The sequence below is a fragment of the Tetranychus urticae genome, chromosome 2 (assembly GCF_039701765.1).
Source record: "Tetranychus urticae isolate SD_2017Ah chromosome 2, NJAU_TeUrti_SD_1.0, whole genome shotgun sequence".
Lineage (NCBI taxonomy): Eukaryota > Metazoa > Arthropoda > Arachnida > Trombidiformes > Tetranychidae > Tetranychus > Tetranychus urticae.
The window spans coordinates 24,563,248-24,590,644 of NC_142959.1; the positions used below are offsets into that span (position 1 = coordinate 24,563,248).

At 31.2% G+C, this 27,397-nt stretch overlaps 1 protein-coding gene and 3 long non-coding RNA genes across 17 annotated transcripts; 2 read left to right on the forward strand and 2 right to left on the reverse strand.

Moving 5' to 3' along the window:
- Window positions 1-4,777: 4,777 nt before the first annotated feature.
- Window positions 4,778-8,201, reverse strand: LOC107360262 (uncharacterized). 6 transcript variants are annotated; one of them, XR_016199043.1, is made up of 6 exons: window positions 7,860-8,201; window positions 7,741-7,790; window positions 7,201-7,590; window positions 6,683-7,020; window positions 6,099-6,579; window positions 4,778-5,850 (listed from the first exon to the last, which is right to left on the reverse strand). It is a non-coding gene; the product is annotated as an uncharacterized LOC107360262 (long non-coding RNA). The 6 variants fall into 6 exon arrangements; XR_003081895.2 differs by having other exon boundaries at window positions 4,788-5,850; window positions 7,353-7,590; window positions 7,860-8,193; XR_016199044.1 differs by having other exon boundaries at window positions 7,263-7,590; window positions 7,741-8,200.
- Window positions 8,202-8,646: 445 nt separating this feature from the next.
- Window positions 8,647-12,271, forward strand: fj (four-jointed box kinase). Its single transcript, XM_015927502.3, has 2 exons — window positions 8,647-9,201; window positions 10,374-12,271. The coding sequence occupies exons 1-2, from the start codon at window positions 9,120-9,122 to the stop codon at window positions 11,549-11,551; spliced, it is 1,260 nt and encodes a 419-aa protein (XP_015782988.1). The 5' UTR covers window positions 8,647-9,119; the 3' UTR covers window positions 11,552-12,271.
- On the reverse strand, window positions 10,315-13,218 carry LOC149094178 (uncharacterized). Its single transcript, XR_016199040.1, has 2 exons — window positions 12,816-13,218; window positions 10,315-12,507 (listed from the first exon to the last, which is right to left on the reverse strand). It is a non-coding gene; the product is annotated as an uncharacterized LOC149094178 (long non-coding RNA).
- A 73-nt stretch (window positions 13,219-13,291) lies between these two features.
- LOC107360904 (uncharacterized) lies at window positions 13,292-23,817 on the forward strand. 9 transcript variants are annotated; one of them, XR_016199035.1, is made up of 11 exons: window positions 13,579-14,088; window positions 14,691-14,725; window positions 14,869-15,324; window positions 15,541-16,070; window positions 16,178-18,053; window positions 18,475-20,694; window positions 20,906-21,583; window positions 21,666-21,957; window positions 22,055-22,107; window positions 22,512-22,670; window positions 22,907-23,817. It is a non-coding gene; the product is annotated as an uncharacterized LOC107360904 (long non-coding RNA). The 9 variants fall into 9 exon arrangements; XR_016199032.1 differs by adding an exon at window positions 13,292-13,553 and having other exon boundaries at window positions 13,630-15,324; XR_016199034.1 differs by having other exon boundaries at window positions 13,579-14,725.
- Window positions 23,818-27,397: the final 3,580 nt, after the last annotated feature.

Here is a 27,397-nt window from a genome sequence, read left to right on the forward strand (position 1 = left end):
TTCCATCAAATCACTAATTTTACTAGTTATGATTAAAAGAAAAAGTGAAATGGCTCATGTAAATCACAATAAATTACGCTTCATATGAAGAGCTTTTGAAAAAAGTTTGTACACAAGTTTTGTAATTTCATACCTATTAATTCAATATTTATCCAAAGCTTTAGACATTCGATTCCGATTATCGTAATCAAAAATGATACTATAATATCATATTTACAAATAATATCGGTAAGTATAAACAATCCAAAATACAACAATCCTAATCAGTATTACGCGATCGTGTATATACTTTTGTTTTTCTCATGTTTCTTTCTGGCTTATTTTCAGGACGATCATTTGATTCAGAATTTGATCCGTTCGAGTTACTCGTCGCATTGCGAGCTCTTCTTGGTCGATATATCTCTAAAGCGGGTCGATCTTTATTTCTGACTCTCTGATTATCAGATTTTTTACTTTCTTTTGGGGTAGCTTTCGATTGATTGGGAGAAATTTGGTCATTGGAAGAATCGCTTTCTTTCTTTGTTGTTTTTATTTCATTATTTTGACTTGTATCCATTTTGGATACACCAGGTTGTTGAGATTGCTTCCCTGAACTAGAATCACCTCTACGGGCTCCATCTTTCCCTTTATCTCCAGAATATGTTACGACAAAATAAGGAGGAAGGCCAAAACTGCCTAAGAAATGGAATTTTTTGTTATGGACACATCAGATGCAGAAGTTTATACTGATTTCATTTATTCAACCCATTTTTCGCAACAATTTTTCGTTTTCGAGATATCATGAAAAAAAGTTTGCAATTCATGGAAAAAAGTACCAGAATAATGAAAGGTGAAACCACACTAAGAATAGATTTTTCTGATGTAGAATTCAATTCTGATTCCAATAATGAAATTCATTTTGATCTTAAATGACGCAAAACTGGCCATTTTTTCGATAATTTGATTATTCGGAAGATTTTTTGCGAGAATGGCCAGTTTTGCGTCACTTTAGATCAAAATGAATCACTTCATTAGAATCAGAATTGAATTTCACAGGCAAAAAATCTATTCCTAGCGTGGTTTCACCTTTGGTTCCAGCGACGCCTGTCCCCAGTTCTCCGTTATTGAAAATACAGATCAATAACCAAAGGTGAAACCAAGCTGAGGATAAATTTTTCAGACGTAAAATTCAATTCTGATTCTAATGATGTGATTCATTTTGATCTAAAATGACGCAAAACTGGCCATTATCGCAAAAAATCTTCGAAATAATCAAATTATCGAAAAAATGGCCAGTTTTGCGTCAGTTTAGATCAAAAATTAATCACATCATTGGAATTAGAATTAAATTCTACATCAGAAAAAGTTATTCTTAGCGTGGTTTCACCTTTGGTTCCTGAGACGCTCGTACTCATGAATTTTTAATGTTTTTTCACGTTTTCACGAAAACAAAAATTATTTCGAAAAATAAATTGAATGAATGAAATCAGCGTAAAATTTTAAATCTGATATGTTCATAACAAAAATATTCCTCGCTAGGCAGTTTTCCCCATTCTTTTGGTCTTCATCCTTTCATAATTAAATTCATCTCTTGATATGAAAATTAAAGATTTGTGTCAAGATTGTTTTCACTCCTTCAAGTTGAGCTCATTTTGGAGACTTTTTTTCGTTGCTCTACTTCTTGTCAGATTACAATCTAATTGTTTTAATCTTGTTATTATTAACTTTAATCAAATTAACTGTTACTCTTCAATTGTTTCCCTGTTATTTGACTGTGTTAATAATTCAAATATATTAAAAGGATACAATGGGTAAATTGTGAGATTGCACCAAATACAGTGTGATAAGTAAATTATAATTTTATTAACATCTAATGCACATCTAACGGCTATTTTGACATTTATTATTTCAATTTTGTTCCTATTAATTATCTTTTCATTTTTGTGGTTACAATCATCAATCACAATTGTTACAGTTAACAAGATCATTGATTAATTTTCCTCACGAAAAGTGTAACTTGAAAAGCATAAATTGTTAATGTTTAGCTTTCAAAGTCTCAACATTTACATTGAAATTTAACATCGATTGTTGTGATTGTAATTTCAATAGAAACCATTAAACATGTTAATGTTACGGAAACAATTATTCATTGATAGATGAATTGAAATTGGCTTTGATTAAACAGAAATGTAAACTTGAGTTTGTATGGAATCGATGGCTTTTCAGTTTCATTTTGTTTCACCAATTCAGATGGTTGTTCAATGTTTTGGTAAATTTGATAATTTGATTGTAAAAAAATATTGATTCAATGTTAAAGGAAAAGATTGAAATTGTTTGTCCATTTTGTTTTGTGTTAAAGTTTAGTTTATTGATATTTGATTTTCTCGCTTCTTTTTTATATCCATTACAAATACAGGGCTATTCAGCTATCTTTACCGATGTCAAACGGCTATATGGCCTTGAGGGGTCAGATTTTTTACAATTAAATTTCGCCGATACTTATTTGCTATATTTCAAGGTGAAGGTCATTCAAGGTCATTATTATTGACATCCTCTATAAGAATCGTCACTGTTTCTTGTTCTAATCAAAATGTTCAACCGATTCAGATCTTGATGACAGAATACAATTTTTGAAGGTATTTGAGTAAACAGCGGAATTAACAAATCTAATTCCTCGGCATAATTGAAATTTAATAGCTTATCTGAGAACGCATTGATTTTGGATCCATTAAAGTAAGCAGCAAGTGCTGTGCTTTTCGTCAAACCTGATACCATTGCAGTCAAATCTAACTGGACTCGACGAGAAAATGGTAGTCGCAAGCAATGAATGGTGGCCAATTTATAAGGCAGTGCTTTGAACATCAATTGTCCTTCATATTGCTCACGAGTTGGAATGGTAGACTGATAACAATGAGTTTATCAAAACATCAACAAATGTAAAGTCTCTCATCAAGTCAACTTATAAAGGCTAATGGGAAAGATGTAACATTAACCTTACCTGAATGTATTCCTCGATTCATCCTCCATCGAATATTCCAATCAAATGTGGGCCTAATCGTTTCTGCGAAATAATATAACTAATCAACGTTTCTTTTGTTCTTGATCTTTTTGATCTTGACCTTGATTTTTGAAAATTATTATGCAACCTTTGGTTGACCTCTAATAGCGTTAGGAGCGATTTCCGACAAATGACCTTGAATGACCTTGACCTTGAAATATATCAAATAAGTATAAATTTAATTATAAAAAATCTGACCCCTCAAGGTCAATCAAAGGCCAAGATATAGCCGTTTAACATCGGTAAAGATAGCTGAATAGCCCTGTATATAAACTTGTGGTTCCTCTCACAGGATTTAAGGATGAAATGTTTGATTGTCGCCAAATAATTGGGATTATCATTTGTTTTGACTTGGTCATCTGGAACAAGAGGAAAGTTGAAGTTTTACAATGATCAAGATGAGTATAATAATGATAACTGTTCAAGTAATCAATTGTCATTCTATTGTCATCCTAGATACAATATGTAATAGTGTAATAGTCAATTTAACTGAATTTTTGGGTGAAAACGAAGACAAAATTTCTCTCTATCTCTCTCTGAGCTGGAAATGTTTCTTTTAGCAACAATATATATTTATATATGCTTGGTTACCAAACAATGTGCAAAAGATAACGTAACCAGCTCTAACTTTACTTTCGATGCTGTATATTCTTCTGTTATTTTCATGTTTATTTATTGAACGATAATTTGATTCAGAATTTGTTCCGTTCAAGTTACTTATCTTCTTGGTCGGTATATCTCTAAAGCGGATTCATCTTTATTTCTGTATCAATATTTTATCTTTTTTGGCTAGCACTCTAAAAGGCAATACTGCATTCTTATTATAATTTTTCTTTAATATTTCTATTTCCTCTTGTATGAGATTAGACAGTGAATGGAATTCAAAATTATCAAATGTACAAGATCACTTTTTAGTAACATTTTTTTGTGGATTCCTACGGCAGCACACACTGAAAGCGAATAAATATTCATCCATTTAGAACAAAAACAAAAATTAATTAGCGCCAAAAGCAACATAAAAATACAATTAAAGTCACTGCTGCGGTCAAATTTTGATCCACACTTGACTAAAATGCTGGATCAAATCGGGCATTATCCGAGCTGAGGAATCAACATTTAACTTAAGAATAATTTGTTTCGGTTTGTAAATCAAAACATTAACTTCAAAATAAGATTGATCAGCTGTGATTTAAGCTTATATGTGTTCTAACGAGGGATAAATGGTGATCAGTACGAAAATTTTAAACATTTTTTGGCTTTTGGCTTTTCCTTTCCTTAAAGCTTGAATTCTTGATACATCTTCAAATCTATTCGTAAAATTTGAGTCCTTGCGCTGGAGAGAGATGCATGGTCGTCGGTAAGAAATTTTGAACTTTTTTGGGCTTAAAATATTCTAACGGGTAAAATAAATGACTCTTTGTCAAGCCTTTCGTTTTGCTAATTCTCAAATAATTTCAACTTAACAAAAACAGGTTGATAAATTTAATCTCTGAATCAAAGCTTATTCTCGTTGGGTGAATACGAGACTAAAGCTGAAGCTTTCTAGTTTCTTTCTTATACAAGAGAGGGCGTTGCAAAATGAATTCAATCAAAAATGTTTGCAAAAGTTTAAATGATTTTTGGAAAGCCTTCAAGTTGTTCAATTGTAAACTTCGTAATTCCATGTTTGTAGTCCACCTAACTGACACCGTTACAGAGGACAAAAACTTAAAATAATGTGAATGCATTTTGAGGGAAAAGTATTTTTTTGCAATTAATTTTTCGCATTTTGCCCAAAAATGACAATTCAACTCATGATTAGACAATTTTTGTTAACTTTCAAGTTTTTAGTTATTGAATTAGTGTTACAGCCATAGTTTACGTTGTCATCTATTAATACCTCGTTTGTGCTGGGATAGGTCGAAATATTTGTATTCGTCCCTTGATAACGACTAATTAGTTGATTATTAACATGTAAGTTCAACTTGAAAGTTTTAAGACTTTTTAGCATTAGGATTACTGCGGTATTAGATGATTGAACATCAAGAAAAATTCACTGATTAGTTTGGTACATTAAAAGTTGGTAATATTGGTAAAGTTTAATTGGCTTACCTTTACCTTAATAGTTTTATTTTAATCTAAATGTGGTTTGGACATTCTTAACTGCACCTTAAGATACACATCTTTTTGTGTAATCTGTTAATTGGAAAAGAATTGAAAATTATTTGATTCGATTACTTGAAAATTTAAGGCTTTATTGGAATGAACTGTTCCTTTTTTTTCATTTCCATTCTCATCATCGTTTCTTTCATTTCTTCATTTCCTATTGGCGATGCAACCTTTAAATTAACCAGATTCTTTCTCTCGGGCTATTGATTGACTAAATCAACTTTTGCTTGCTTTACTCTGTCTTGTTGACTGTTGTTGATGCGCCTTGCTGTTTCTAATTTTGAGCCGCAAAACCTTGTTGCTTTACATTTTTACTTTTCGCTTTTTTTCGTTTCTTTTTCTGTTAATACTTTGCTCAGGTCCATAGACCACAGAAGCTAATCACTTTCCTTGAAATGGAATCAGTGAAATACGCTGTTTCGCCTACGGGTTAACCTTGTTTCTTTCCTTGCCTTTTCACCTTCCTTTGACTCTCTTGTTCGTCTTTCATGTTTCATCTTGTTCCCTTTGACCCTTGGTACATACTTTTGACCATTAACTTTCCCAGTTAACTGTGAATTCAGCCTTGAACGTGACTTTTTTACTCTTTGAAAGTAAAAGGTAATTACCTTAATGATATGAACATGATTACCTTGTGGCTTTTTGAGGTCAACTAAATTAATTACCTAGAAAAACAAAGGAAAAGGATAAAAAGGAAAGAAAAAAAAACAATTATTGTTTTTGTATTATTACTTTTGTTAAATTGATTTCAATTTAGAATTGTTTGATCACGATTCAAGATAATTTGTAATTAGGATTAATTGTTGAACATTTATTTCATTTTAAATGCTCTCCAAATGTAATTGGATATTTAACTTGATTAATTTTGTTTCTTCAACTTTGTTATAATTTTGCAAGATTTTAACAATTTTACCTTTTCCTCTTAAGTAGCATTTCACTTTAAATTTTTTTACTGTTAATTAATTGATCTAACAGGTAATTACTTGAGACGAAAGAGAAACATGAAATTGTCAAAATGTATCTGATTAATAACAGCGTATCTAGGAATCAAATTAATATCTCGCTAAATATTTTGACAATGGTAAACAGATTTCAACTCCATTGATTGATGCAAGCTTGGCTTGGCCCTTTGCAGTTTTGATTGTTGTTAATCAAACATTAATCAATGAAGGTTAAAGGTCGTTGTTTTCCTTGTTGATGAGGTTGATGGTAATGCTGCTTGATGATGATGGTAAAATTGGTGGAACCGCGAGACAGGAAGATCAACAATCAAAGATAATCCTCCAAATGATAAATGACGGTGAATTGTCATTTTAACTGTTAACCTTTCTTTTCTTTTCTTTTCTTGCTTATTTGTTTCGGACCAACAACCTTTGTCCCCACTGTGCCTTGGACTGGATGGATTAGAAGATAAGGTCAAGAAGGTAAATTCCTCTGTTGACTGATGTTTGCATGTGAAATGAAAAATATACATCAGCAGAAAAATAAACACCTAACCTTTAGACGGTATGAAAATTCACATTTAATGGTCCAATGATTCTTGTGAATCTATTTAATATACTGTCAAAATTTTCCGTCCACTTGTCTGTCTCTTTGTCCAACTGTTATCATGTCCGTCATCAAGAAAATGAGGGTTAATTTGGCTTGATCCGAGAAAAATAATGGTGATAGTTGATAATCGAGAGACACCTTTCTTTAAGGCCCATTTCATTATTCATCATCTTTTTCATCGTCCACTGCCAATCAACATGCAATGATCTGTCAAATATTGAGACATGCGATTCAATCTCCATTGATTGCACCTTTGAAATAGTTACATGATCTTTCTTGAGGATCTAAAAGAAACAAATAGGAAATAAAAGCTCTAATTAGTGAAATTCAAGAGAAATATCAGGTAAAAAATATAAAAAAAGGCAACATTCTAAAGAGAAAAAAAAGAGATGCAATCAAAATCTCAAATAACCTTAGGCAAAACAATCAAAAACAATTTATAGACAGAAAATTTTGTTATTAACCTTTTTTTCCATTTGAGTTTTAAATTGTTTTAAAATATATATGATGATAAAAGGTGCCTCACAAGTGAATAATGTTGTCAACAGCTAACAATTACTGATGTTAAGATTGCAATTCAGAGAGATCTCAATAAACATTGCAATCAATTTTTCACCTATCAACAGATTCCAATTATCCAGTTCGTTCCCTTTTTTGTTTCCATTTAGTCTTTCACTTGGTTTAATTATCGGTTACTTTGGGATAAATGCAGGCGTTTGATGTAATACCTCTCAATTGGGCTTTATTGGATGACCAAAGCGCTCTCATTATAATTAAAACTTCAAACAGTTCATTTATTCCACTAGCCAAAGACTTGATAGAAACATTGTATCCAGAATAATTCAACAGCTTAACTTTAATGTTAGAGAGAAAAAAAGCTGATATAACGATGATAAAGAAAGTCATAAAACCAAAAAGGCATTTCTTGAATAGCAAGCCTGTAAACTTGTAAACAAGATCATAAATGGACAAAAGCTACTGTTGAATGTAATAATAACACAAACCTGAGGATCATGAATTTGATTGTTATACAACTGTTTAACCTTGGTTCACACTAGAAGAGAAATATAATGAATAAAAATCAGGATTCAATGAAGAGATCACTTGCAAATTGAATGCTCACAGGTTAATGGGCAGTGAAAAATAGATGAGAATGATAATAACTTGCAAATACAAAACTATAAAGAAAACAATAAAACCTTGTCAGGTAATTTCAAAATTAAGGATTTTGTAAACATATTAAATTGAAAATAGTAGACTATAACGTGGATCACTGGAATAAGTAATTAAAACATTTATTAATTGTCCATTTAATGTAAAACACTGTTTCACACAAAAATAAGAAAACATAAAATCTGCAAAAAATTTTATTGTTTCAACGATTGAAGAGCCATCTGATGGTTTCAACCGTTTTATAAAAACAAAGAGTTGATTTATTCGTAAGATTACACTTTTCTTAATTGTTTAAATTGTGTTGAATTTCTCATATTCCAGTTAAACCCTAGTTTTATCTTTGTGCTAAATTTATTACAATGCTGTGAATTCCAACACTAGGACAAGAAACTCTACCAATAATTGTTACTCGATCAATCCTTTTATTGATATTTGTGTTGAGATGAAAATAACAAAGTGTTCTTACTTTTTTTCATTTACTTTTTGGCAATTTTTTCTCTAATTTTACCAGTTAATCAAATCTAAAATAATGGGATCAAATAATAATGTTTAAACATTGACTTTGGAATAATGAATGTGAAAAGGAAAAGCTTGAAGAAACTCTTGAAGAGGCGGTCAAGAATCATCAACAAGATGAAAGAAAGCTTGTTGGGCTGGTCCTTTATCCAAGAGCCCAACCTTTAACTAGTTTCTTCACATTTACCATCTTTATGTTTTTGCTTAAGACAGAGATCAATTTGGCCTTGTTGCGAGTGGATGTGCTCTTCAAGTTAACATCAACATCAACAACTTAAAAATCGTGTAAATGTCTTCAAATTTTGCTACCAGTTGATCCAAGTTTCAATCTTTACGCAAATCTTTCTCATTTATATGATAAAATGTATCGTCATCTTATTTCCTCATCATAATGTAACCTTTTCTGAGAGAAGTACATGTGTTTATTCATCTATACCTTTATAACAAGCTAACAGGATCATCTCGAGACATCTCATTTCATCCTGTCATCTTGATTTTATAACACTTTCAAGATTGTGTGTAGCTCAAGCTATAATCACCATAAACAATCGTCTACCGAATTTAAAATTTCATCGAAATGACCAGATTTTCAAACTTAATCCCCAGTTCAAAGCGGATTATTCAAAGCTAATAGATTTCAACTTGTAATTTTTGTCAAATTATTTGTGATCCATAGTCCAAAGGATTATTTAATATGGAGTTGTTCACCGTTACTCAAACAAATGTTTACTTCATCTTTTTGTGTACCTTATTTGTTGATTGCCTATCTTTTGAAGGTAAGTTTCAATTTCAATTTTGTTTCCCAATCTTATGGTTTACCAGCATCATTACCATCACCATTACCTTTACCGAATTCCTACGTAAACAACAAAAAGCTTTTCATGCAACACTCCATTGTATCAACCCAAATTTTTGCCACAACAAAAAGAAACGAAAGATTGTGTAACCTAAAAGGCAAATTAACGAGCTCAAAAAATTTCACCGTCATTGATTAAAACTGCTAATTACAATTTTCCGTTTATCTCTCGCTGTAAAATCAGCTGGATCAGAAGATGCTGTCCATCATGAGTTAGCCCTGAAGCATTTTTCATCTGATAATTATTTCTTCTCATTTTTGCTTGCTCTTCTAATGGTCGTCTTTCTGTTAATCGCTTTTTTCATAGCTTATGGATTTTTTCTCATTGTATAATAATACCTCATTTAGCTTTACATAAGAGTAAATAATCTTTGTTTTTATTCCTAAAAATTTCCATAGACTTGATTCATATACCAGAAATGTTGTTGGTCGTTCATTGATTAATCAATTCAACTTAGGCTTGTTTACCTTCTTTTTCATCCTTTTTCTTACCTTAAATCATTGAAAATTCACGCAAAAGATTTATTACTTTCCAGGTAACAGACCTTTCCATCTTCATCATTAACCTTCACATGTTACCTTCAATATCTAATGATAAATTTAATTAAAACTTTTCATTCACAAATGGTTAAAAATAATAGTTGACTTTCCAAATGATTTGTTCATTCAAAATCTTCAACTGACCAATTCAAGGGTTTAAAGTGTATCAAATTTGATTTCATTAATTACCAATCAGATAGTTTTCCGACTTATATTCAGTATAAAGATAGCTTCTACCGATCCAATGTTCAATTGAATCAGCCAGTTAATAAGCGATGATTTTCAGTGATTGATTAGTTGTTTTCCGTTGATGACATTTCTTTTTTTCTTGTTGAAACCATTGAATCTCATTTAACGCTAACTTATACAATTCTTGAACTTATCTTGCACTCTGAGTTTCCCTTGTTAAGAAAGCTTCTCTCTGATGATTTAGAGATGATTGATGTTTCTCATTCATTGATTGATTGCTATGATTTTTGTTTTTTAACCAACATTAAGATGGTCAAAATAATTGTTATTTTCTTTATCTTTTATCATTCTCATTATCCACAGATAACAATGTAGAAACAGGATGGTCAATTAATGAAAACATTAATACTAAAGTGAACAGTAAAACTCTTCCAGAAGATATTATTGAAAATGGCATTTACTGGTCAAGTGAAATTGAATCTCAACTCCCAAAGGGTTTCAACAGTGGCGATGACAATCGCTGGTTAACTATGGTTTCTGAGAAGCCAGCAATTAAAGTATCTGAAGGCTGTGGCCGTCAATCCAATAGGCTAGTCATGTTTGAAGACGGAATCTTGTCCTGTGTCCGTCACCGTCAAAATAACGATCAAATACAAGGTGATATATTTAGTTTTCACTTGGCCCGTCTCCTGGGAATCGCCAATTTACCTCCAGCAGCACTATCAAGACTTCGTAAGACATCATCTTCATCTGCATCATCATCATCTTCAACAACTTCATCGCTTCCCAATTCACAACGAGTTGGTTTAAATCCAGTCTGGGATCAAGTAAAACCTTCACTTCATCTAGCTCAATGGTCCACCGATAAGTCTGTTGTTGTCACCCAATGGGTACCCGATTTAGTTCCAGCCTTTATACCATTCAGTTTACGACGTTCATCTGAACCAACCTTGTATCCTGTAGTTGATGATTTAATTCCTGGCACTAGTTTAACTGGGAATAACAATAACACCAATCAAAGTTCAATCAATCTTCCCTATCTTGCTGATTTAGCTCAATGGTCAGACTTGATAGTTTTTGATTATTTAACTGCAAACTTGGACAGAATAGTTAACAATATGTTTAACCGCCAGTGGAATCCTGACATGATGGATTCACCAGCTCATAATCTTGTCAAAGTCAAATCAACTGGATTACTGTTATTTTTAGACAATGAATCAGGTCTTCTTCATGGTTATCGCCTTCTTCGAAAGTATGAACCTTTCCATAGGAAACTCCTCAATGGAACTTGTGTCTTTCGTCGATCAACAGTTGAAGCCTTGGAGAAGCTGCATCGAGATGGAAATCTCATTCAACTTCTTCGCCATAGTCTCAATAAATCTGGATATAATCCTAAAACGCACAACTTGCCCTTTCTTCCTGATCGCAATGCAAATATTTTAAAGTCCAGGTTGGCCACTGTCATTGAACAAATCGATAAGTGTCGGTCACTGTTTGGATCCTGTGAAAAATCACCGTGTGCATCAAGGAACGATCTTTAATCACTGGAAGAATATTTAAAGTTATTAGTTAACTTATTGTGATATAACTGAATTAACCCACATCACAAGTTAATTGTAAGTTACAGAAACCTGTGAATGGTTTTGGTTTACAAAAGACTAAAGAAAGACTTTGAAGATGTAACATTTTTGTCAATTGTTCAACACAATTGATTGGTTTCCATTATTGATGACAATTAACAGACTGTTCCAACTGAATAACTTTGATTTACAGTTGAAATGTTGACGAATAGCTGTTTAATCATATCTTATGTTGTCTCCATCCGACAACTTCAATGATCAAAGGTTCACTCTGTTTTACCTGATCAACTCAACTTAATTATGTTGAATAGAGCTTATAACAGCACGAATTAAAACTCTCTTTCCCTACTCATTACATTCATGATCTCTTGATTAACGTTTAAAAAACTTAATCAGTACCAGCCAGGGTTAAAAGAGCAGAATTGTTTTTTCGCAAAAGTAAATTATTTTTCAAGAAAATTATTTTTTACATTGTTTTATCATTTTTAACCATCGATTATCACTTTCAATGTATCTTTTTACTTAAAAACTAATAATGTATTCACTGAATCCCTGTTCATTAATATCGACCAAAATTGCAATCAAGAAACAAATCAAGAGTTTCTTCGACACGATGAAATCATTGATTCTGTACAAATTTTCTCATCAAGATTAAATGATATAAGATATTGTTTCACCAAATCTCTGTCCCAAATCATTTGTTAAATGTGGTAACCAGCAATCAATAATAAACTGAATTGTCAAGATTAAAACGACTGTAAAAGAGTGACTGCTCTTAAAGTAGTTTCATTGAGAAGTCCAATTTAATGTCAATGGTTAAATAACTCAATTAAGTTCAAAGTGACTTCACCAACCACATCCTTGAGTACACTGATCAACTATTGAGCTGAACATTAAAAAACCAAAGTTCATCTGAGCTACACATAAAAAGAAATAGAATTAGATTGTTAATTAGTCAGTGGGTAGCAAGTGAATGAAAAAAGGTTGAAATCAAGTGAATGACAGCAAATTCAGATCAAGTCTTAATTTATTTGGTTCCTTTGAAGTAAACCCAAAAAAAAGTAAAATTAACTTGACGAGAAACATTTAACCAAATTTGAGAGTACAATTAATATGAGAAATGCTCTCAAAATAACAAGTACATCAATTTGAGTTATTTCATTTAACTGAAAGGAACCACAAAAAATTGAGAAACTTGTATCTCAACAATTTTTACGTTTCTTACCTTTACTAACCTGTTGTTGTTGTTGTCAAGCTTCAACCTGTACCTTAAAGAATTGTAAGGTAAATTTCTTTTTTTCCAGCCTAACTTGTTTTTTCTCTTGCTTTAACTTTGAAATTCAATATCAACATTTATCATTATTTAATATCTATTTCATCTCAGGTAACAGTTTTCACAGCTCATTGACTATTTCCCAGGTCACATTATCACCATCACCAAGAAAACGTTAACGCAATGAAACAGCTTCCTCTGAATGAAACAGACAACGTGAAAGGATCGGGGATGAAAAAAACATCAAAAATTTGCACCATTACCTTGTTAAAAAAAAAGATAATTAAAGATAAATAATCAGACATTTCACTAAAATAAATTAACTTTTCAATTTGTCTAATAGATCTCTTAACCACCAAATGACTAACCAAAAAAACGGCTGAACACACCAAGCCAAAGCGTACAGCTCTTTGAGCCTAGTCGTTGAATGGTTATTTTCAAAGCAAAATGAGTTAAATTAAATCTTTAATTAATTTCATCTTTAAATACTTCTTAATCAGTAGTTAATTTTAATAATGTGTATTGGTAATTGGTAAATTATTGGTTTTTGTTTAAATTAATACAAATACATCAACCAAGCATAATTGTTTCTACCTAAATCTCTGTGTTTTAACCCTACTGGTTTATTTTCAAAGCGTTTGCTGTAATTATATACATTGGCCAGAGGTTTGGATGTTGGCTCAAGTAAAGGTAAGTTAATTGAAAAATAAATAGTTAAGTTAATTGTATTTTTATTGAACCTCTAAATTATAGTTATCATTTGTAGGTAACGGTTCTTAATGATAAGTTTGCTGTTAATACAATGTTTACTGTAATCTAAAGCACGATCATGTTGATGGTGATATTTAGCTGTAAGAGAGGAAAGGCCTGAGAGAAGTGAACAAATAGGAGAGAGAGAGATAGCAAAGGTAAAGAAGAATCGTAAAGATAATGATGATGATTAGGGACGATTATTAAGGCTGGGAGAAGTTGATTGAATTTAAATTGCTTCAAATTAATCCACAAATTAGTTTCTCACTTTGTTACTTAATTGTTGGATAAATCAACCTGTCATCATCACCATTCACTTATCATTTACATGTGAATCAAATTATCATCTAGATTTGTATTTTACTTCAGCTCTATTCCTATTCTCGCCTCTGAATATTTTCTGGCCATTTTTCACTCTACATTATATTCACAAAGATTTACATTTTCACCTTTTTCTTAAATTGTAAATTGCAAGGTAAATATAATCTAGCTCAATATTAATTAAATGATGATTATTTAAGACTAGAAGAGTAACTTGTTTTTTGGCTCTTCTGGTCCTTAATTTATGCTGCTCTTGAAGTCAACATTTTTATCATGCGATAATCCAGTGAAAAATGAAATGTAAAAGGTGAAAATGAAGTTAACATGATCATAATAATCATTAAGTATGAGAAATCAGATGGTAATAAGATTAATAATAATACAGTGAATTTTCATTCACTCCAAGTAGTTTGTCTTGTAATGTTAACAACTTTTTGATAATCTGATAATCAGAACATGGAAAGCAAATAAATCAAAATGATAATTTTTCAATTCTAGAAAAATATTTGGTGATAAGAAACATGATTATTATTCATTGTCAACTTTAATATTTTGGGTAAGACTTAATCCCAATAGTTGACAAGTATATCTTGAGGTAGACTAAAGGTAAATCCATTGCGATTCAGCATTTACTGGATTCTCTGTCGTCTTTATCAGCTAATTACTAATTTGATAAGACGGATTCATTGTCTAAATTGAGCTTAAATGATTATCTTAATGATTGTCATTGCAATCAAAAATGATCCGCCAAAGAAGCAAGGAAAAGCAAACTGAAGGAAACGGAGAAGAAGGTAAATCAAGATCATCATCTTTTGGGAAATGATTAATGATTAAGAGTCTTAGTGACTTGAAAAATTTAAAGAAGGACCACGCTTTTAATCCTCTGATGGTAACTAAATCGTTAACCATAATTATATTGTGATTATGTTAATAGCTTATTGGAACGCGATTAGCAACATTGTTTGGTTAGGCTTTTCATTTTGTTTGTCGCGCTCAAGATTGCTGCAAGTTGGTGACCAATGGTGATTAGCAACCAGATGAGTAGACCGAATCCTTTGTCTTTAAATCTTAATTAGCTAATCTGGATTTAATCTTTAATTTTTGTCTCTTTTCCTTGTATCTTGTTAATTGTTGTAGTGCCAGTTTTAAAAATGTTAATCGCCGGCTTAATTGATTTTCCATGTTAACCATAATCTTGTCCATAAATTAACCGGAGATGTTCAAAAGTCAACCTGTTGTGTCTTGCCATATCAATGGTAATCTTTTGTTAACTGGATTCACTTAGGATTGAAAACGTGGCATCCTCAATTGGATATTAACTTTATGTCATCATGTGAAATTAACTTGTAACTTTGTTCAGAAAATTTCATTTTTATTTTTTCTCAGAATTGTAAGTTAATTGAAATTCAGCTTTAACACTTTGCTTTTAGTTTTTTTTTCTGACTGGAAACATTTTTTTTCATTGAAACATTACAGGATGTAATAAATCTATGATATAATTTCCTGTTCTGTTTGCTTGTTAGTCTTTTAATTATCTTAATTAATAATCGACCAATTTTCCATTTATTTGAAAATATGCTAATTGAACTTTTTTCTGCATTTACAGAGTTTAAGAAACTGAATCTATCAAGAAAAGATGTTGGAAAATTTAAGCGTCATTTTGTGTCAACTAGAGATCATCAAGTCCAATTGGCCAATGGTTCATTTAAATTAACACATCATTAACTATCTTGATTACCTGTTAATGATCAAGGTTTCAGTGATTTCTGATTAATCGCAAGGTTGATGGCTCATCATTTACAAATTATAATCGATTACAACGCTTGTCTTTATGTTAACAAGTTAAACTGAATCATAATCATTGTCTTTCATCTTTTGATTCATTTAATAACTTACTTTTTAATAGATGGCCAAAAGTATCGATTGATTGATTTGGTGGTTTTCAGGAGTAAACTTTGATTGGTTATTAATCACAATCTTAATCGGTAATTAACATACCGTTGATGAGAATCAAAGTCAACATTAAAAAGTATATCTTTATCCAGATTCAAGGCGATTCAGTGCATGAAAGAAACTGAACTGGATTGATTTAAACATGATTGACCAATCAGCCCTTCAACCAACGTAAATAAAAAGGTGATTGTTAATCATATTTACAAATATGACAAATGCTCATCAACAAAAGCACTAATCTTATTTTTTGTTTGGCTTTTCCCGTGTTATTGTGATTTGAAATATAAAAGTTGCTGCAAAGTGCATTTAATTTTATTTAAACTGATGATCAAAAATTCCTTTGATGGTCTTTTAATCGCTGGAATAAACAAATGGATTTAGATGAAATTTTATTGAAATGTCAGAATGAAATCGTTGAGATGAAACGCTTTTTGACTTCAAATTGGCTTACAAACAAAAGTGTTGGATTAGCTAAATAATTGCTATTATCAATATAAATTTCTGTCTAGATGAGTAGATTTAATTTTCATCTGTTAATTGACTTAATCACGAGATAAACAAAAAGTGAAAATGTTAAATAATTTGGAAGCTAATTTTCAATTAAAGGTTGACAAATTACAAACTGACAACAAATTATATGGTTAAGGAAAGCGTTTAGTTTTGTGAACAATTTTTGGTTACCTTGTTAAGATGTTGATCAACCTGATCATGAGAAAAGAAGAAGAAACTGATGATTATGATGATAAAGGAAGATGAAGAATGATGAAGAGGGAAAGGTAAGAAGATGAAAGGAAGATAAAAACAGGTAAAGGTGGCAAAAATGACGGAAATAATTGTCCACAAAATAAACTGTTTAACATCACCTTCTTAAAAATTGAGGCTCTCTTAATAAGTAACAACACGAAGAGTATCACTTGGAATCATATTTCAGTGAACATGTTAATTGTTCATTTAAATTAATAAAAGAGTTTAACTGAAACCTTGAAAAGGTTGACAGTTGGTTCAAAGAAACAAAATTTACATATAAAATAATCCAAGTTAATATAATAATAATATACTTACCTGATGATGACGATTGTCACGTTGATCCAACCTACCTAATATAAACTCCTCTTTAATAATATTCATAAACATGAAACTAACAATCTTAAACATCCTTTCTTATTATCATATTATTAGTCTGAGCGAAGCGAACTATTATTTTATTAATTTCTGGTTTACATGGTTTAAATTAGAGTCTTTATCATCGTTGATTACCTCTTGATGAACATTTCATATAACAACAGGCTAATGAACTTGTTAAGCCTAAACAAAATAATTCATGTTTTGATGTAATGAGCGCCTAATTTTTTCGATACATCGATGTCTTGCAATTGATTGGAAATTTTGTTTGCATATTTTTTGATGAATCATTTGAAGTCAACTTTTTAATATTAACTTGAATCTTCGCTCTTTTAATGAATTACAATTATATTTTCTTGTACTTCCACCTTAAAATATTTACATTTCAGTATTTCTTTTTATCTCTTTGTGTTTGCTCTCTTCAGATGTTCAGGGTTGCAGTTATGAAGTTTCCAACAAGATGAAGATTGAAGATGAGTCTTGGTATTTGTACAAAGCTGAACACACCTTGAAGATGGATTTCTTATTGTTCAAGAAAGTCAAATAACGAGAATGATGATGTTTATATATATTTGTTATTATGTGGTTTGGTGAATTATTCAAGTCAATTGATTGGTGAGAGAGATGGAGATCAAGTCTCGCCATATGAAGACCATCAAGTTGGCCGTCAATCTTGTTCATTTGATGGATTGGTGAGGCTACTTAAGAGGATGCTAACTAGGGAGTCCTAAGACCTTTTTTTAATTCCTTCATCATCATCATCATACCAATCTTCAGTTGCATTTACTCCATTTTTCTCAGACCCTTCTTCCCCTGGTTCATTCTAGTTTGTCTTCTTTTCTTTTACCTTTTCAACTCTCTCCTCCTTATCATTTTTGTTTCAGATTTTACTCTTCTTCTAATTAATTACAGCCATTGATTCACAAGCAAACACACAACTACAGCCAACATAACAATAAGTAATTTGATTCGTACTGGCTGTAAGGTCAACAATAACTTAAACCATTGGTTAAATTGGATATTACAACTCATACAGAAGTGTAGGTAAGGTAATATCTATTGATCATGTTAACCTGCTAAGGTAAACTTGGCCATTTTTCATCATCTTCTTCAAGATATATTGCAATGACCAGTTCAAAAACTTAAAGTTAAACAAAAAAAAGTCTTATTGTTTTGTCAATACGTTGAGTTGAACCTACAGTTGAACCTTACCTTCAATCTCACAATTTAAACTGTTCACGCTAATTATCTTGAATCAATTCTCTACTCATCTTATTCCTACCTTTATGAGCAAATAAGAGTTATTTCTTTACTTCTTTAACCTTCCATTGTATTTACCCTTATCCTTGTTGCCATTTTTACCTTTTTATTGGTCAACAAAGGTTTGTTTTAAATGCTTGTTCGACAGCCATACGATTTATAAATACTTTACTTTATTTACTTTATTTTCATCAATGATTTCCAGCTTTCAAGACATAAATCTGGACGATTCTTGATATTTTAATATAACCAGCCAACCAATATTGTTAATCGCCCTGATGATAGGAAAATAACCTGATCAATATCATCTCTAATTGAAGCCAAACGTTTGGTTGCATGAGGTAAAGCGAGAAGTCACAATCATCCAAGCCAGAAAAAAATAGTTTCAAGTGTTTATTTGGTTACACTTTTTGTGTTCAATTTGATTGATGGGTTGTAATGGTGCGTGATTATTATTATTCAAATCAACAAAGATAATCGTTAACAGGTTAAACATGTGAAATGTTAATTTCAAGTTGAAATAAGATTGCAATTGGGACCACAGCAAGAGAGTGAAAATTAGAAAAGCAAAAAGAAACAGTTTTCAATCAGAAATGCATAAAGATTACTTTTTTTGCCTCAATAATATTGACCCTTTCAAAATTTAAAGCTCAAGATAATGTCAAAAGTATCAAAGTTTATCTTTGACCTGAATAACCTTATCATTTAGCCTTTGCTCTTTACAGTTTAACAGCAGTAACCATCTTAAAGATAACATTTCCAATGAATAAGAATGATCAGTCTAGGCCACTTTTAAATCTTTGCTTTATGAATTTCAATGGAAGCATGTTCAACATCTTGACCTAAGGTCAACTCAACAATGGAAAATCGCTATTTTTTCTTTTTCAATAGAACAGGGTAACGCCTTTTATTTTCCTATGGCGTGATTCATTTCAATTGTGAATTGAAAATGATCCGACAACAACAATAGTAAAAAAGGGTTACACTACAAGCTGATAATAAAAAGCTGGTGTTTACTTGAGGCTAGTTTGTGCTTGACAAACAACAGTGAAAACAATATTCAATAAACTGAGTAAATCTAAAGTAAATAATTCATTTCATTTCAATAATTTCCACTCGGTTCAATGGGTTGTAGGTTTGGATAAATTGATGAACATGTAAAATGCATCAAAGCCAATTGAACAGCTGTGTAAATGGCAACAAACGCGTTGCGATGTTTAGTTTCTCGGGTTATCTTTGATTCCTCCAACAGCATCTCCTGTAATTAACTTAATCAAATTACTTTAGAGTTGGAAAACAATATCTAATTGTATTGATGTATTTATAAATGGATATGTATCTATTGATTTACTAAAACCAATTGTTAACTCATCTTGATAGGACATGCAGACCAAGACAGAGATGGATGTCTTTATGTTTCTTGCTGAGAGAAAATCTTTTTTTGGTGAGAATTTAAATTCTTATTGTTTTCATCTTTGGGCGAGTCTCTCTTTCCTTTTGACTCCCTCCTTCTCTTCTTCCTCCTCCTTCCTTAGCCATCATCTTAAGCTCTTGAAAAAATCTGACAAAGACTTTTCTTCCTCTCTCTTAACTTCTCAATCTCAACGGGAGAGATGAGAAGCAACGAAGAAAAAAAAAATAAAAGTAAACTCTCATCGCCTGTAGGCATAAATAGAGAAATAAGTCAGAGCAGGAGGAGGAAGATAAAAATGTTGATGATGATGAGCAACGAAAAAGGCTAATAAGTAGCCATAAATGGTAAAAAATAGGTTGGGGAAAACAAAATGTTACCGATTCAGGTAAGTTTAAGGATACAAAAAACAAAACATTGATATGAAAATGAAGAGTACCACTGATAATATATATTGGGTGTTAAATGTTACCATTATTATTTGATTGTCAGTTATTATTTGAACCTTAATTTTATCCAAACACACCAAACATTTGGTATTAATTATTCAAGTCCAAATAGGTATTTTAAAAATTAAATATCAATGGTAACCTCTTCATTATAACGTTTTGCTTTAGATCAACAGCTTTTAAGGTAATCTGTCAAAGATTGACGATGATGGCAAGGAGGAAGGTATCACTGGAGGAAAAGTGGGTGGAAGGGATGTTGCTTGTAACACTTGATAATAATGATGATGACAGTGCCAATTGTTTCCTTTCAATCAAACAAACGTTTTCCAAATCGATCCTAGTGTCAGACTTCATCTGCGTCTTCATTTTGGCCTTTCCAGGTATCCAGGTCTTTTCCTCAACATTTTTTGGTCCATAATTTATCATATAATCTCTCACTTTTTTTGCATCTTTAATTACAAGTACATCTTCGGGTGTGGTTTCAGCTTTTCCCCTCTGATTTTTGGCTCTTTTCAAACCTGTCAAATTGATTATGCTAACGATGTTAAAATGTTGTTCAACCAAGGTAAATATAAGAAGAGATAAATGTTTACACCTAACTTTTATTTCTTTTTTTTTCTTACTTTTCTCTTGATCATCATAAGCTTAATCATAATAATCATCATCAACCTCATTATCAACATCATCTTTTCACTCTTCTTCTTTTTCATTTTATTTTTCTTTCTCTTCGATGGCCAATCAAATCAATTAATGGTTTTTACAATTGGAAATAAAAGGCGAGAAAACTCCTCCTCCTTAATGACCATCAATATTATAGGATTCGGACTGTTAAAATCATGATCATGGTTAAAATGAAGAGCTGATGATGATTATTACTATAGGCAGAGTAGAAAAGTAAATTTACCTGAAAGGATTGTTATCAAATTCATATTCCTCCTTGGTTTATATCATTTCTTTGCTTTTGAATCTATCAAACCGATAGCTGGAACAAGAAAAGCGTAAACAAATGGTGATAATTAATACAACATTAATGAATATAAAATATTAAAATTCAAGAGTGACATTTATGGCTTACCTGGATATGTTTAAAAGTTGATTAAAGTATACTTAAAATGCAATCAATTGCAATTAAAAGTTGATTATCTAGAGTTAATATTGCTATTGAAAGCAAAAACAAATTGAAATTGCACAAACTGTTAATAGCGCCTTCTCTTGAGTAATAATAAATTTAAATATTTAACTGAAATCAAATTTTAAATTTTTACATTATTTTTGTTTTGTTTTTTCGTGATTGTTTCTAACTACAATTTTATTGAAATTTTATTCAGATTTTTTACTCTTTTTATTCAATTTTTTATGTTTTTATTATTAAATAAAGTCCAGATAGATATTCAAGTATCTAATAAATAAGGTGAAACCTTGAATAAACTCATTAACAGAGTTTATATCGACGGGTGAGTCTGTTACGTTTTATTTCCTTTCTTTTTGCTTTTGCTTCATCTTGCTTCATACCATTTTTGTTTTATTTTGCTTTAGTTTTTGGTTTATCATCATCATCATCATTCTCATCTTTCAATTCATTATCAACTTTAATATCTTCTACAAAGCAATGAATAAAATATTACCAGTCTGGTAAATGATGCAAAGCCTTAGCTGACTGAGCTGATGAGGATTGAAAAGAGGAAAAAAGGAGGAGGTTTTGATGGAGGGAGGGTAGGGTGGTAAGGGAGTGATTCTTTTCTCTTTTCCTTACATGATAAATAATGAACACACAGGACATCCAAGAGCTTGTACTCTGCGTATATTGCTTTTCATGGTAGATGTAAAGGTAACAATTTTCACTGAAGACCCCTTAAGCATTATCATGAAAATGAAAATGATGAACTCTAAATGTTTCCCAACTCTTTTTCTTCTTCTTCATTCAGCTTCCAATCTCATCATCAAACACCATCTTTATGCCCGGCCTACAGAACTCTGGGTAAGAAATAGCATGATATTTGCTACAAAAAAATGTATAAAATTGATTAATGGTTATAACAACACGCTACATCAAAAACAATGCATAAAACAGGGAATATTCATTTCATCCCAACAAGAGCCTTTCTCGGAGCACCCAAAAGAGTGTTTTCCATACATTTATCCACTCAAATGTTGGTTCAGAGCAAAGATTAAAGTGTTTAATCTTTGGTTTGAAGTCAATTGTAATCTAACTTCATGTTAACCCAGGAACACTGTCTGGTCAATATTGATTGATATCCATAATTGGTTGGTAAAAATCAATAAAAAACACCAAAAATAAGTGAATGCATAATAATCAGCTAAAAATCGCAGTTTATTTTCCTTAGCCTCATTATTAATTACTTTTAACCTTCTTCTTTGTAGGTTTAATTGAGGCCTCAATTGTAATGAATATAAAGAAGACGATAACAATAAGGAGACCAATTTGATCGTGATTTGCAAAACTGTTAATTAATGGTTAATCATTTTATTTTAAAGCTACAACAAATTTGGTTCAAGTTTTTTTTTAATTTGTAGGTCCATGTAAGTACTTAATACAAGTCCAGTATATCAGTTGCTTGAAACAAATGCATCAAGTAGTCACTCAAATAGAGAGTCAAGATGATAATGATGTTGTTGCCTATTCGTGATAGTATGAAATTAATTTAATCACCATTTTTTTCCTCTACTTTTCTCACATTATGTCCTCATCATTTGCTATTACCTGTACTCTTCCGATTATAATGATGATGCTACTACTACCAACATTACTACGTAAGATGAAGATGAGGATGACATTTAAAAGTGGATTTTCGTATCTCTCGTGGGTAACCTAAGTGGCGATTACTCATCTTGTTTGATAATTTATTACTTGCAACAACAAAATGGAGTCAAAGTAAAGAGCAAAAACTGGCCTCAACATTTTTTTCTTGAAAGAAAAGTCAAGGAGGAAAAAAAACGGATAAGACCAATCAAGTTTCAACTTTGTAAAGATTAAAAATCATCTTGTGTCTCATTTTACGTCAGGATTTTTCTTCATCTTCTTCATCATGTTTCCAATGCCTTGGGCCAATTAGCTACTGATTTTCTTGATCATCATCATACCTTTTTTACCACCACAATCTAATGGATTTGGAGGAGACATTCTTGATATTCATTTACACTCACAAGTAGCTACAAGTTATCACCTATTCACTGGCAAGAAACACATGAAATTGTAATTATCAGCAGCAAAAATTGTAATTGCAATGGAAATTCAACTGACAGCTTTAAATATATTATCATCTATTATGGTTTCCATTATAAATTACAGTTTAATATAATAATAATAATATTATTATTATTCAACATTTCAACCAACACCAATCATTTTTAATACGCCAACTTTGTGGTTACCTTTTAATATCAATGGTGTTAGTTTAGTTAATGTTATAATAATTTACTCTTGCTTTTGTTTAATTGCTCTTTTTAATGTACCTTCATTTGTATTATCAATCTTGTTGACCAAAATTGATTTTTGCTTCTCCTTCTCTCTATCCACTAATTAATTACAATCAATTGAGTTGTTTGCCATTTGCTTGCGCACAAATTAAATGTTCAATTAAGCGTAATTAATGGTTTCAAGGAGTAAAATGATTGTGATTGTAACTTATTTTACCAAATAATTACCTTTACTCTCTTATTAATATTACATGTTCTCTCTCTAATTGCTCAAATTTAATTTTCCAAATTATTATTTATTAGACCATTTAAATGATTAGGACGAGAAGAAGCAGCTAAAAGGGTTTAAGAAGTCAATTTATGAGCTTTGAAAAGTCATTTAATTGCCATTAATGAGAAGGTGATTATGGATATGATTTGAGGCTCAGTCGACACCCATGTTAATCTGTATCTGCGAGTTTCAATTCATTTTTTTTGTTGATTCAATTGCTTCAACTAATCTTCATCGTCGATGTCCTCATAATCAACAGCATTTTGGTTCATTGGTTTTTTTGCCAATCAAATGTAACCATAAATTCACTTATTAATATTAATAAGAAATATATTTGATTGACCTTAAGGCAATTTAACTTTGCTAGATTATCAATTACTGTTGATCCCATTGATAAATGCCATCTTACTTTAGTTGTTAATCCAATTTGATAAAACATGTTCTCTCTCAATCAATATTAATCTTGATTCAAATGTAATAATAAGTGAGGAAACACACCAAATGTCAACACGCAAAGATTACTTATTTGAAGTTAACCTTTAAGATCATTGATCATATCATTTCAGATTTTGACTATTTCAAGCAATTTAATTCCTTAATAATCAATCTGATTTCATCAATGATAATATGAGATGTGCCAGATAAACGATTATCCATTAAATGTATCAATTTTATAAAATTTTGTCTCAGCATTTCTGAAAATGTTAAAGGTAATACTAAACATTGCATTTACATTGATTTTGCCAAAAATGTATTTGATTTAGTTTGACAATTTTCACTCTTAATATTAGATTAGGAAATTGCTTTTTGATTGATTAAGGCTCAACCTGAGATTCAAGAATTCAACTCTTTTTGATTGACTTCAGAGCGGGATTGGGATTAAATGAAACTACACAAAAGTATTCATATAAAAAGCTTTTATTGTAATTCATTGTGTGTAGTCGTAATCAACGACAATTTCATTTGTTTCATTATTTAGTTTGTGTTTTAAGCTTGTGAATGTGGTTTTTATAATAGTAGTTATCTTGAGCATATAATCAAGCATTGATACACCAAACCAAATGCCAACGATGCTTCCAATTAGTATAACATATTGATCCCAAGGCAGAATTGGATGGACACTCAAATTAATGTTTGCTTTCCATGAAGGTTTAAATAATATCAAACCATATTCCATTTCCTGATCCGATATTTTGCCTTCTAATAAATATTCTGTTTTCTCGCATTGAGTAGCTGCTGCTTGTTGGTTACAATTGATAAATGCATCCAACTCGCCCTGGTTGACTTTATTGCCATCATTACGTTGATTATCATTATTGTCTCCATTGAAACCCAAATGACTCGGGTGTTCATTCCATTCATATATCGCAGTTTTAAACAGGTAAGGCGTTGATTGACTTAGTGTATATTCTGCCATACATTTGGATATGCTTTTATCTTTATTGTAATAACGACAGTTGGTCTCGTATGGATATTCAAGAGAACTCATAACTGTCTTTACAGAACTTATCGTAACAACTGGGAATGAACCGGGTTCACGAGTAATCATGAAGTATTTATTCCGTTCAAAGATGGGTAAATCAGCCGGGTCACTCAATCGTATGCCGAAATGAATTCCGAAAGAGTACCTTAAAAAATATGAATAACCTAGATTCCTTGAAACGAAATTGGTGTTGACAGAGAATGGTTTGGTTCCATTGAGACAAAATATGCGCATAAAAATGGCCAATCCATTGTAATAGCGTGTTGTCTTACAATGCTCATGATTTAAGGAACCAAAAAATGGGACGAAAATCTCTATTACTTGATGTTCAAGATCAATACTAGCCAAATGAATGTCTTGTACTGTGATGTTTGCGGATACATTGAGAGAGAAGGCAATCGGATCTTTTGCGAGTATACTCAATGGAATAGCATCTTCACACCTTCCATGAGAATCATCAATTTTATAATTCAATTCTTTATACTTTTTGTTCAATTGTGCACAAATCAAGTTCATCTCTTCAGGATTAGTAGCAAGAATTATAGAATAATTTAGGGCCATAGGCATAGGTACCATGATGTCAATAGCTGGCAGTTCAATAGAAGTTGAATAATCATAAGCAACATCATGACGAACTTTAAACTGTAAATAAGACTTTGTTATATCGTATATTTGATAGAAGCAACCAGTTAGACAGAAGAGGCCGATAATCGATGAAACTTTGACTTGCATTTTGCTGCACATGTTTGACTTGTTGTCTAAACAATTTCATAAAACATTATATCCAAAATCACATATACGCCAATCAGTATGTATATTATAATAGTATAATAAATCGTTTACATGAATAAATGAAACAAAGTATTAATAATAAAACTTAGTGAAAAGTATTGGGAAAATTCATTTTAGTTACAATAACGACGATTGTACTGTATTTAGCAGGGTTTTGAGTACAAATACAAGCTTCTAACTCACTTTGACACTTACAAGGCAAGTAAATGAAGTGCCTAGAAACAACGCACTGGCGTTGTTACGCCTTATTGAAAAATCTAAAACCGCACATTTGGAAAATTATTTTTGGCCTTCCATCTTAGAGTCAAGGGTGTTTAATAATATATGCTACAGTAGCTAAGTATTTGCTATGTTATGTATGCTATGAAGGTCTGATCTGGTCTTCATGAGGTAAGAAGAAACGCCATGACTTTGAATATCCAGTTTCATAGAGTAAAAAAATTCAAAGGGCAATATCTCAAAAAGCCGCAGATTTAACGCAACATGCATAGCACTATTGAAATTAGCTTGCAAAGTTCTATCTGAAACGTTATGTCTGATGTGTTTTTTTATGGGCTCGCAAGGATTTTTCGATACGATAGGGGATACGATTTTTGGCCTGATTTTTAGAGAAGAATACTGTACTCGTCATAAGCTTTCGATTGATAAATGGTTCAATCCGTTCTGAATAAGGGTCAAAAATCCAAAATTTTGGCTATTCTATTTTTAATAGAAATATTTAAAGCGAGATTTCATTATCAAAGAGTAATTCTAATATTTTAGATTCATAGCATTTGTAAATGTTCAATTCCCAATACTTTCACCAAGCTTTACTTTACACACTACATGCTTACCAATATTTTATTTTGATTCATATTTATTGATCCTAATCATTTGTTGATTATTTTATCGTTTCGATTATTAACACAAAATATTAATGCAAATTGATTTTTGAATGTAAATGTTGTCAAATCAGTTATTCGCGTTTTCAACTTGTTTCTATTATTAATACAATACACGATATTTTTTCATTCCATTTTTCAGGACTGACGCATGAAATAAATTAACAGATAACCGTTAATCGTTAATTTGCTTATAACTATTAAACGAATTTTGTAATCAGAACGGAAATAGGATATTGCTATTTCCATGATAAACATTTCAATGTATAAAAAAGGTCAACCTTAACTTTAACATCAAACCTTCGTTTTTTACTGACAAGGAATGGTTCCCAAACGATCAGACTGTTTTCAATTTTATTGCCTCAGAATAATGGGGCAGATATGAACCTCTGTCATATTCTCC

Coding starts and splice junctions, on each gene's coding strand:
- fj (XM_015927502.3), top strand. CDS start 9,120: ATGGAGTTGTTCACCGTTACTCAAACAAATGTTTACTTCATCTTTTTG. Junction 9,202..10,373: donor TGATTGCCTATCTTTTGAAG/GTAAGTTTCAAT, acceptor CATTATCCACAG/ATAACAATGTAGAAACAGGA.